This window comes from Dipteris shenzhenensis, chromosome 16 (assembly GCF_047967505.1).
Source record: "Dipteris shenzhenensis isolate YYH24624 ecotype China chromosome 16, Dip_SZ_1.0, whole genome shotgun sequence".
In the NCBI taxonomy this organism is placed as follows: domain Eukaryota; kingdom Viridiplantae; phylum Streptophyta; class Polypodiopsida; order Gleicheniales; family Dipteridaceae; genus Dipteris; species Dipteris shenzhenensis.
The window spans coordinates 29,169,428-29,182,296 of NC_141611.1; the positions used below are offsets into that span (position 1 = coordinate 29,169,428).

General features: G+C 44.8%; 1 protein-coding gene across 1 annotated transcript in view; it reads right to left on the reverse strand.

Annotated features, from left to right (window-relative positions):
- Nucleotides 1-7,787, reverse strand: part of SOX (sulfite oxidase) — a 44,243-nt gene extending 36,456 nt beyond the window's left edge. The window contains exon 1 of the mRNA XM_087387174.1: nt 7,581-7,787. Coding sequence (XP_087243300.1) covers nt 7,581-7,655 — 75 coding nt within the window. The 5' untranslated portion in view covers nt 7,656-7,787. The remainder of the gene's footprint in view (nt 1-7,580) is intronic.
- Nucleotides 7,788-12,869: the final 5,082 nt, after the last annotated feature.

A 12,869-nucleotide genomic window follows, 5' to 3' on the forward strand; every position in this document is an offset into this window, starting at 1 on the left:
TCACCAAACATTCAACTTAACCCCAATTTTGGGCAGCATTACTTGGGGCTACTTATACTTTGTTACTTTTGTGGATGACTTCACCAGGTTTACTTGGATTTATCCCATGAAATCCAAGTCAAATGTCTTCTCTTGCTTCAAGCATTTTCTTGCCTTACAAGAGAATGAGAGTGGGGAAAAATATTGACCTTTTGCAGTGACAGGGGGGATTGAATACCTATCCTGGGAGTTTCTAGCCATCAGTAGAAGCCTCTGATGTAGATGATGCCATACTGCCCTTCACACCTTCAGATGACACTTTGCAGGGTATGGCTCCAAATGCTTCTGGTAGCAGGGCCTCCTCCTATTGCCAATGTTCAGCCTGATTTGCCAACTCTTTATGTCCGGAAGAGTGAATCAGAATTCTGATTTTAATTCTTTATGTGCATGACATGCTTATCACTAGGCCCGATACACAGAAAATTGCAGATTTCAAGGCAGATTTGCAGAAATCATTTGCAATGTCAGATATGGGCAGGTTGCATTAATATCGGGCATCCGGTTTGCTAATGTTGAGGGGGGGCATTAAGATGAGTCAATCCAAATATGTTGGACAGCTCTTGCAATGCTTCCAATTTGAGGATTGCAAGCCAGTTTCTACACTCCATTGGAACCTGGCTTCCGTTTCTCCTCCGAAGATGGGAGTGCCCCATTTGATGCCACTCTTTATCATCTGCCGTGGGCTACCTTATTTACTTATGCCATATCCAACCTGATCTGCAGCATGCCGTCTCCCAATTAAGCACGTACATGCAAAACCCCAGCATGCAACATTGGCAGGAAGTGAAGGGGGATGTCGGTGTGTGAGGCTGCAAAAACCCTGTGATAGGTCGCTGATATTTGTTGGCCTGTACAGCTCGCTGAAGTCTCCTAGCTGAAGCCCTGCGGCGAACAAGTGCCACAGTCACTCCTGTGGGTCGTGACTCAGACGAGGAGTCTACCTCATAGGATAGCATATGGAGCTGGTTTTGTACCTTACCTCAATGACAATGCGCTAAAGGTATTGGTACATGAGTTGTTAGATTTTGTACTTGGTTCTTCATACCAACACATATTGTCTTGGCTGTTTATCTAAGTATTCTCTCTCTAGATCTGAAGTTTCTTTTCATACATGCATGCACACAAAGAGAGCTGGTTCCTGAAGTGACGTTGCACGATCTCAATCCATCTCTTTCCACAGCACTACACCAAGCAATTGTCTTCTCTAACATGGTATCAGATCCCGTTGTCAATCAATGATAGCCATAGCCTTCGAGTTAAACTCATCAGTCAAAGCCCAGGAGATATACAACCAAGCCCTTCTCCAAACTGAAGGGTGGTGTCCTTGCCAAGGAGGAAAGAACTTCCACATTCAAGAGTGTTTTGTTTGGCTTGCAGTGAGTGCAAGATAGTTGAAGAACTTTAGGTCATCTACAATCTGTCCTGGGATCCCACCCACTCATTCCGAATTATGTGAGGGTAGGAAGTCAGATGGGAAAAACTATCCGATGTAGAAAATAAAGATCCAAAGCCATCTGGTGGCCAAGGAAATGGAAACCCGTCGACGTGGTGGATGCCACAAGGTCACAATCCCAGCAGATCCAAATTGTGTGAAGGAAAGGTGAAGGAAAGGAGACTAAACTCTCGATGATGATCGTGATGACTCTGGATGCAATAATAACCCATATCCATTTAACAAATACAACACAAAGGCATGGGAGACCTTGAAGGATCTCTATGAAACAAAAAACACAAGGAGATTCATCACGCTGCAAAATCAATTGTTTACTATGATGATGGAATAAGGAATGACTTCCTTGTAAAGGTAAAGATTCTTAGAGATCAATTGAGAGGTGCATGGACAAGAGTAGTTGGCGATGTTCCTAATCAATAAGATTCCAAAGAGATTCCGGGGGTTGATGATGACTCTCACTACTAGAGAACGGTTAAAGCGCATTACAGTCGAGGAATTGGGCCCATTCTTCTGGAGGAGGAAGCACAAATGAAGTTGTATGACAGCAATGATGCCAACAACAAGCCTTTAAGGTCAAGGGTAGCTTGGCAAAGGCAAGCCTGGGAAAATGAAGGATGCCAAGGATTCAAAAGACTATAGGGACTCTTCTGATGAGAAAAGTAACACAAAGAACAAAAAGAATGTTTCTATAGTAACAAGCTTCAAAAATTTTGGAAGGACTGCAAGAAGAAAAAGGCTCACCAAGCAAAGGAGGACAAGGACGGAATATGGCACAACATTTGCCAAGGTAAAAGAGGAACTTTTCTTGGTGATGACTCAAGTCTCTTTGAGATAGAGTTTATGGACCTAAGTATGACAGTATCCATGGCCAACATCGAGTGCTACATAGGTCTGAATTCTGTGTAGAGGATGGTACATGTTGTTCACAATCTTGGGACTCGATGACTTCTTCAATACCGCAGACAAGGATGGAGGAGCTCATTCATGATGAAGCCTGAAGAGCTGGAGTTCACCAAGGGGAGCATGCCTACAGAGTCACAGAGGGACAGTGAAGATGAGGGTACTTTCGGGAAATACTTGGCTTGTTGCAACGGCAAGCAGTGTTGGAAAGGTCACCTCCCCATCTGTAAGCCCCCCAAATGAGGAGAGCGTGGGGGAGGGAGACCTAGGGCAGGATGTGCCCAAAGAGAGATTACCTGGATGTGTGGATCTAGGACAGATCTGGAGCATTCATGGTTGGTGGGGTATCCCAAGGATGAAAGGCTGCATCAGGAGCAGCTCATGTGCAAGAAGATGGCGGGGACACAGTGTCTTGGATCAGGCCTGGCATGAGGAACTCGATGGACTGCAGCAGGACCCTATGAAAGGCGCGATGACATCAGCAATGTACGGAACAGTACGGCGCTGCATACGAGTGGCGCAGCAGAGGCGGGACAGACCAGCACATGGGTCGGCCAGGAGAGAGGCTGGTTGGGCTGCTTTGAGGCAGCCAACCAGGCCTTATATAGGGCTGACCTAGGGGCTGGGCCCTTGCCTTGATTGGAGGGCCAAAAGCCCTAAAAGTATGGCCATAAAGGCCTAGTTTTGTGAGCCCTTAAAGGGCAGGTTGGGCTGAGCCAACCAGGTCGGTTGGGCCGGCCAACCTGGTCTGTCCAGTTGGCCCAGATTGGGACAGACTGGTCGGGTTTTCTCAGCAGGCCTTAGGGCCTATAAAAGGAGAGGCTTGTGGCCTCATTTCATATCCAGCAGCCAGCAGTTCCAGGGCAGAAAAGGAAGCCTACTCTCTGGGCCTATCTACGGGAGGTGAGAGAGTGCAACAGGTGCTGCAGACTTAGCTCTAGGGAGAGGCTGGACCTTGGCTGTCTTCTAGGGCAGCAAGGTGCTGAGATCATCACACCTTCTGGAGCAGCTATTCACAAGCAGGTTGGAGCAGTGGAACAGCTATCTTGGGGCCTACATTTAGGAGGACCAAGGGGACCTGTGTGCTGCAGACAAAGCTTGGCAGGGGCTGCCCACCTAGGCTGATTCACAGGCAGTAAGGTGGAGAAGAACACACTGGACGGAAAGTCTACAGACACTCGAGGTGGAGCACGCGGACTCGAGTCTAGAGATAGCCGGCAGATAGGAGAAGGACCTTGTGGTTAGATCAAAGGACCACACCATTGGTGGGACTCTGGATCTATCTCTTTTGTATTGTGTCCATAGTTTTGGACGGAAATATATATTTTGGTGGTTTCTCTATCTGGCTGGTTCATTGTCTATTGATGAGTTTGCACATCTATGTGACGCGCACATAAGTTGAAGAAGTTTGTGATTCCACACCCACACGCACATTGTGTGAGCTCCTGGGCATTACTATAAGTCTTCCGCTGTGTGTACCCACTGTTGGGTCATTTCTAACATGGTTTCAGAACCCAAGTAGGAGGCTCACAGGTGTGGGAGTCTGAAGGCAGGGACCTTGCTGAAGGACGACCCTGATTCAGAAGCTCTAGGGTATCGACTTCCACGATTGGAGGATTGTACCCTTACGAGAAGGAGGGTGACTCAAGTTCAGTCAGGTGCGTTTAAAGTTCGCGGTCCAGGTTATCTGGAGATGTACTCTTGTTGCAAACCTTGCCAAAGGAAGGACGGGTTGAAACGGACCCTTAGAGCATGGTGCCTGGAAGACTCCAGGTTGTTCACTCATTATGAGGGGGACGACTGGAAGATCGTGACGGCTGGATTGCTCGAGTTTAGAGGCGGGAACGTGACTGAAGGAGGTGGTACCAGGAGGTGCTACCAAAGATGGACCTGTGTACCAGGATGGCGTGTGGAAGCGGAACCGGACCTGGACTTGGTGGAGCACGAGCCACTGGATGAAAAGCCAGAAAAAGATTTCGACACCGAAAGGTTCCAGAGGACTACGACCAGGGAGAAACTGGAGCATCTTCATCGACGTGTTGGCATTGGGCCGAGATGTGTCGGTGAAAGGGGGTGTTGGAAAGGTCGCCTCCCCATCCGTAATCCCCCAAATGAGGAGAGCATGGGGGAGGGAGACCTAGGGTAGGATGTGCCCAAAGAGAGATTACCTGGATGTGTGGATCTGGGACAGATCTGGAGCATTCATGGTTGGTGGGGTATCCCAAGGATGAAAGGCTGCATCAGGAGCAGCTCATGTGCAGGAAGATGGCGGGGACACAGTGTCTTGGATCAGGCCTGGCATGAGGAACTCAGTGGACTGCAGCAGGACCCTATGAAAGGCGCGATGACATCAGCAATGTACGGAACAGTACGGCGCTGCATACGAGTGGCGCAGCAGAGGCGGGACAGACCAGCACATGGGTCGGCCAGGAGAGAGGCTGGTTGGGCTGCTTTGAGGCAGCCAACCAGGCCTTATATAGGGCTGACCTAGGGGCTGGGCCCTTGCCTTGATTGGAGGGCCAAAAGCCCTAAAAGTATGGCCATAAAGGCCTAGTTTTGTGAGCCCTTAAAGGGCTGGTTGGGCTGAGCCAACCAGGTCGGTTGGGCCAGCCAACCTGGTCTGTCCAGTCGGCCCAGATTGGGACAGACTGATCGGGTTTTCTCAGCAGGCCTTAGGGCCTATAAAAGGAGAGGCTTGTGGCCTCATTTCATATCCAGCAGCCAGCAGTTCCAGGGCAGAAAGGAGCAGCAAGAAGCCTACTCTCTGGGCCTATCTACAGGAGGTGAGAGAGTGCAACAGGTGCTGCAGACTTAGCTCTAGGGGCTGCCCACCTAGGCTGATTCACAGGCAGTAAGGTGGAGAAGAACACACTGGACGGAAAGTCTACAGACGCTCGAGGTGGAGAACGCGGATTCGAGTCTAGAGATAGCCGGCAGATAGGAGAAGGACCTTTTGGTTAGATCAAAGGACCACACCATTGGTGGGACTCTGGATCTATCTCTTTTGTAATGTGTCCATAGTTTTGGACGGAAATATATATTTTGGTGGTTTCTCTATCTGGCTGGTTCATTGTCTATTGATGAGTCTGCACATCTATGTGACGCACACATAAGTTGAAGAAGTTTGTGATTCCACACCCACACGCACACTATGTGAGCTCCTCGGCATTACTATAAGTCTTCTGCTGTGTGCACCCGCTGTTGGGTCATTTCTAACAAGCAGAGTTTCTAGGTATGTATTTTGATACACTTTATTGGAGAACTGAGTAGATTGCTTTGGGGTGGTTATTTGTACAGGAATCTCAGTTGGTTGATGAATGAGGATAATAGCATTCCGTAAATACAGAGGGGGATTTCTCATTGTAGCGGCTTTCGGCACATGTTGCAAAAGTGCCTTTGAGAACAAGGACAAAGACTTTGATAGGATTGAGTTATTGATCAGTGGAGGTGATCACGAGGCCCAATTGTATGATGCTGGAAGGACTAGATGGTGATAGATGATGGCCTCGACATTTGCAGAGTCAATGAGATGGTGACTTCATGGTTGAACGAGTTAATGGTACCTGGGTCCTAGAGTGCACGAGGACACTCACATGTTCATGATCAAGAACTCTGGTACCATCAGTGGTTGGTGCCGCACAAGTAGAACCTGTAGGATGGTTTGCTTGTATGGAACCGGACCTGGAAGAGCATTGAACTAGAAATTGAGGACACCTTTGACTTGTTTCTCCATGGAAGATCTGCACTCGATGGGTAGGTGTTGGCCCAAGACAAATCAATAGAGTAGAGCCTTTAACGTGATCATAGAAGGATTTATATACATGCATGTATTTAGGTGTGAAGACCTTGGTAGGTTACCGTTAGTGTGGTTCTCAGTAACGGCATAAAACCAATGGTTAAAGTTGTTTGGCAAGGTTCTTGAGGGCAGGAGAAAAAAACCTCAAATTGAAGGCTCTGTTAGATTCTGGTTCTGTAGAGTGGTTAACTTAGTATTAGATTGAAGTCCTAGATTTACGGGACTCAAAGTCAGTACTCTGTTAAAACTTGGAGTTTGGCAGTCCACAAACTTTGCACATTTTATAAATATTTCCTAAAGAAGGAGCCCTGCCAATTTTACGTCCGACTGTAAGCTGATTTTACCGATAAAATCCACCATCTTCCAAGGACGTAAACAGACTGATAGATTGGTCTTTTCTCCAAAACGCTTTCTCTAATTGAATATCGACTAGAATACTCAATTGAACACAATGGTAAATCCTAAGTTTTTCTTGAACGACATTTCCCCTTCGCAGAATAAACTAATAGCAATGCTAATAGGCCTAATGTAATGCACATTTCGATGTGCCTCATAGACCCATTTCATATTTCCTAGACAATAAAACAGACAAAGTTCTCACTCGCGAGATGTGACAAAATTTTTTATTTTTCATAAATCAAGGCATCTCTTAGTGCTCTTAGTCCACATTCCATTTGTCTGAAATTAGATCTCTGAGTTGTGATGGATGTACCTCTGTCTCAAAAAGCCATTTCCACTTTCCTAGACATCAATTCACACGAGTTCTCGCTCCCCTTACATGACTAGGTGTGGCATGTTCGTGTATGCCAACAAAGTTATGAATCAGAATCACCCTTCCACAACCACCCCCTTTGTATCATGAAAACATCACCTTCTAGGATACAGAAAGAATACTATAGACCGTTTCAACTGCAGCGCGTTCACCAGCACCCAAGAGACATAGGAAACGATCCGGTGCTCGTGTCAATTTTCCTAGGCCACAATGGGCTAAATTGCGCAGGTTCTGCTTCCAAGGAACCGTACGAGATACCTCCCAGGCTCTCCCCATAGAGTTAGCGTCTTCCCGTCAATTTATTTTCATCTATTGAATACCAATACCCATATCAGGTTCGGTTTAGCCACTGCGCATAAGTTCGAGAGTGATGACAACATTACCGAGGAACGTCTCTGCCAGAAAATATTTGCTTCCATTCGCATCAACCGGCCCAGAAGCAGGTGTAGCTAATTGAGAAGGTCATGTTCTTAATCTTCCAATTTGTAAAAATAGGGGAGGTCCAAGCCTTCTCTCGCATTCTGGAAGGATGGGGTCTCACCTCGAGTTCCAGAAGTAGAGAATCGGTGATCATGGTGTCTCACAAGAAGTGCAGGGTTCGTGAAGGGAAAGGAGCTAACCTTGGCATTGATCTTGAGAGCTGGGTGGCGAGGAGGCTCTTGCTCGTAAGTAGAGGGACCATAGAGAACATCCATAGCAACTGCTATGGGAGTAGAACGTCTTGGGATGGATGAGTTATAATTTCAGCTACAAAACAGAGTGCTGTAATCTCGGCTAACGGAGACAACAACGCATGCACGACAAACTTCCTTACAATTCCAAAGTCTAGCACTAACTTAACTTAAGGCCAGACGCCCGGACATGGGGTTCATGTGGCCTGCCTCTCAACGTAATAGCCCATAGTCATTGAAAAGTTGTGTGTGTCATTGAATGGTCCGACCAATAGATAAATTTTGTCCTTTCTATGGGTGCTTTGATGGTGTTGACGTCCATATGTGGTCCAAAGTAGTTCCATGGATTGTGGTCGGCGCAAGGATAAGTTATTCCATGTTGTTTGCTGACATGTATTCGTGCAGGCTTCTCTTTTTGTTGTTGTCTTTGCTGTCATCAATATTGAAGTCACCCCCAGTGCACGTTATTGTTGTACTTGCTATTGTCGTTTGTATTTTTTGCAGTGCATCTGAGTCTCTTGTGTGTGGTGAATGCGGAGCCTTGTAAATATTGCTTATTGCTGTATGTTTGGTGTTCCTTGTTTGAAGGATTGTCGGTATGCATTCTACATCGTTTTCGTACAATTTTTCCTCGTATCAAAGATCAAAGTTTGCATTGTAGTATGTTGCGAGTCCCTGTCCCTCTGATGTTGCCACGTGTTTCATATTTGGCAACCCCACCTCTTCCTCGCCTTTTGCATGTGTTTCCTACAAGCACACTATTGCTGCATTTATCAAGGAAGGGCACCACTGGATTTCTTCTTTGTGGCTGCTGAACCCCCTTGTGTTTAGGCTAACAAGGGTGTCATTTGCTGCATCCTCGCTCCATTGGTTTGTGTCCTCAAGTTCCCACCGGCAATCTTTTTGTAGACATGTGATTTCTTACAGCACTCTAGGGTCCACTTTTATATTTGCTTGCTGTATAGGCGAGAGGAGGTGCAATTATGCAGGGTCCCTCACCCTTGATAAAGTTGTGTAAAACCAAGGCCATGTGTTTTAATGCTTGCAGGATCAAAAGGTAGCTTGTCCATTATTAGTCCTTGAGATCAGTGCATGGTATGTGCAGAGGCTAGTTGTATTGGGAACTATGTTCTGGTATCTGGAATTCCCTTGTTATTTGCAATATAGGTGTCCATGAATTATGTGCATGGTCGAACCTTGTATTCCTAATTTACGCATGTGCTTTCACTCCCGCTATCTTGTCGGATAGTTTAATCCAAGCTATTGGTTGTCTGCTTTCCGTGTTCGATGCTTCGAACACCCCATCTGCTCCATTTACTATGTTGTCCTCGATGTCAAAGTTTTCGAAACATATTTCCACAATCATTTCGTGCTTCAATCTTATTATTTCGTGCAACCCAAATGTTTTTCTTGGGTCTGTTGGTACTTTAATCCTCTTGCTGCATGTTCTGTGCTTGTGGTGGTCGATTGCTGTAAGAACGTGCGGTTCTCCTTCGAATGTTTGAAAGATTAGGCTGTTATGCTCGTCCTTGGCTACGTTGGTGTAGAAAAGATGTGGTGTATCACGCTTGTTTGGTATTGGCCGAATGTACATCCTATTGGGCTCTGTGAGCTCCTCTTTTGTCTGCTGACCAGTGCATATTTTGTTTAACATTTCAAGGACCTTAAGGGCCATTGTTTTGTCTCATTGGTTCTTTAAGCTCGTAGGAGAGTATTTTTGTTGTCCAACAAGTCCCTAGCAACGAGGGTCCCACTAGCTATTGGGAAAACACCCACGAGTCTCATATTATCCCACTGCAAGTAGCATGCATGTCGTGCCATGTTGGGTGCGTGCTGTTTAAAGTATGCTCGTTCTTTTTGAATGGCAGAGAAAGAAGACATTTCTCTCTGTAGTGTTCCTCTAGTTCTGTGTTTTTGTTGCAGTTGTTGAACCGTATTATCTTGTTGCACTTCCTTCTCCTCTCTCGCCCTCCGCCCGTGTCGAATTCGCTTGCAAACGTCGCAAGGCACTTGTTTTTCGAGGCCTCTGCCCGCTTGATGTACTTGGTGATGATGTCATCAAAGAAAACATCTATGTTGTTGGGCTCCAGCCTCTCCAGTTGGGACCATCTTTTCAACAAGAGTGTGCGCTCTTCTACTGCACTTGTGTTTATGTAGATGAATTCTATCATGGCACTTGTGAGCGGCATTGAGAGGCATAAGTAAACGGCTTGTTGAGCACTGATATGTTGCGTGTTGAGTATGGTATTCCCAACTTTCTGTATGCGTTCATTTGCTGGCAAATTGTTCTGGATGTTGTGCTTGATTGCCTCCTTGACTGTGTTGCTTGTCTCTTTGTCAATCTTTGTTATGTAGGATGTACAGTAAGAGGTTGCCCCATGTGGGTTCATTACGAATTGCACATTTGTGTTTGCCTCGCACAATGTCGAGATCGTGGGATTAAAGTTGTTCGTGTATATGTCTTTTGGTTGTTGTAGGAACAAGGAGGATTCTGATATACTGCTTCGCAGCGCCAGCATGTAATCGTCCTCTATCATTCCTATCTTTGCCAAAAAATCAGTGTTGCTGAGTGATTGCATTTTGGGGTTTTCTAGTGTTGCATAAACCTTCTTTGAGTTTTGCCTATGCTCACCTATGCGCTCCTTGCTTTGCAGTGGTAGTAGCACAGTTGTCTCCCCAAGAGGTACACGAGGGAGGCCAAATCGGCATTTCTTTTTGGTTTTAGAACGCGTCTTTCTGTGCCTATGTGTTTCAACATCTCTTAAGTGCAATGGTAGTTCAATGAAGTTTGTGGATATGTGTTTATCCACAAATTTCGTGATGGCCTCTGCATTGACACCATTGTAGAGACTGGTACACCCCTTCCCCATATAAGACCGTGGTCGTGTTGGCTTCCTCTATTCTAGAATTCTATTACAAAAAAAAAATCGTCTATGGGGCCAAGTATGTTGTTGTCTTGCCTTAGCAAAGTCTTCATGGCTCGAAATTTATGTACGTACGTAGTATTGTGTGGTCGTCATTGGGCTTGACCCCACCATCTTTTGAAGGTCATCCGTGGTTTCCGTGCAACCTGCATTCTCCGTGATTTCATGTAGCTTTCGCAAGTAGGTAGCTAGTGGCTCCCAACATTTCTTTGCAACAGAGAATGTCACAAAGAATGTCGGCCCCAGTTGCCTGAGCATTGCGAAGACGTTTTGTTTCAACCATCTCTTGTAATCGGCCGACATGTGCAAGTAAACAAAGTCCCGGTAGCCTATTTTTTATTGCAGGAGTTGCTCTATGTTTGTATCGACTAGTGACCTGCACTTTTAACGGCATTCCTTGAAGTTGTCCTTTGCGCATTCTGACCCAGCTTGAGGATACTATTTGCTAGACAAGGACTTTCATGGTTTTAAGGTTTTAAAGAATAAGTTAATGCATAGAGCAAACCGTCGGTTGCTATGCCTAAGCTCCCACTTGATAATGTCTAGTTGGTATGTCCTTGTTGTTTTTGTACCTCTCTTTTGCCCATAGAAAAGGGTAGGGAACCCTAGCTCCTCACAATGCTTGTCATATAGAAGCCCTAGTGGTGAAAACCCTTTTGACGGAGCGACATTCAAGGTCTTGTCTTCGTAATCCACCACTTGCTATGCTGTGTAGATGCCATGCACAAGCGTGTCAATTCCATTGTCTTTAGCCTCCTCGCCTTTTTTCATTCCCGGGCATTGGCAACCTTGCACTTGCCACTTCCTCTTGCATTTTTTTGATGTGATGCATCCACATATCCTATCATCTTTGTGGATGTCCTTTGTGAGCTTCATCTTTGTCTTGAACGCAAGGCAACTACAACCTGTGCACTCGAAGCTCAGGGTGTCTCTAACTTTGGCCATGTATTTGTTTTGCATTTTGGTTGTTCTAACTGTTGGGGAAGTGCGCTTCCTTTTACTGCCTGTGCAGGCCTATAGCGTAATACCTTGCCTTGTATCAAGGCCAGTAGAGCAAAGCTTATCTGTTTTTTTGTCGAGGGGGCAGCCATGCACGACCATGTTCTGTATATCTTGCTGCAAATGGTCTTGCTAGTGTACCTCCCATGGCCAACAATCTCCTCGAACGTGCTTGCGACGGCCCTGGCCGACAGCCCTTGATGTAAGAAAAAGCAAAAAACTTCTACTATAAAAAATATAAGACAACCAAAGAGAGCTAAAAGAGCTCTACATAACATCTTTGAAGACTTATTTGAATCAAGCTAAATGTCATATCAAAATCTCTATATCTTCTAAACTAAACACATCAGATTTTCCATGAATCTAACTTTTTGACTTTCAATAAGCCAATGCACAATGTCCCTTATCATAATGTTACTGGCTAGTTTCTTGATGTCTGTAGAGTACTGTTTGAAGCTACTCTCCATCTTTTTAAGCTTTACATATGTACTTTTTAAGGAAAAGTACATATCATGAATTGTGTGGACTCCCATGTATTTCAAAAGTATCGTCTCCATATTTTCCTCTGAAATGTCATCCACTTGAGGGCATAATAACAAAACAAGTGAAAATATATTAATAAATTCGAAGCAAATGATTTAAATAATCAAGCCTAATGTAAAAGGCTGTTACATACTCTTTTATACTCGCTTGAAATCGTAGTCACCTCCATGTCTGTACCTTGAATATCTTTTAATTTCTAATTCAAATAAAAAATTGAGATTAAAATCAAGGTATAAAGACTTCAAATCATAGAAAATAAATTCTGAATATAAGAATACCTTACATCTCTTTCCTTGGGATTTATCACTTCTTTGCACGGTCTTCTGTTCTAAGTGATCTCTCATTTTTTCACTCACCTATGAATGATAAACAACACGTAGTGTTAATGCCATTGGAAAGAATTATGTAAAGAATACAAGCATACAAAGTACTTGCTTTACTTTTAAAGGGTATTGCATAAATGAAAACTTTTACCTTTCTCTTTCGTTTACTTTTTCTAGACATTTCATTCGTAGAATCAATCACATTTGATATTGGATCCTAAAAATATGACAAAATTAAATTAAAACTTGTCTAAAAAGAAGATGCTGATCACAATTGAATCAAAGAAAATAGCTTCAATCATAAGCATATCTAAAAGATAAAGGCAATTCATACCTTATCTTCATTTGTAGTGATGTCACCATGAAGCATCTTAGAAAATGTCATCTCATTCATATCAGCATTCGCTTCACCATAAGAATCCTGACATAAAATATTCAAGATAGATGAA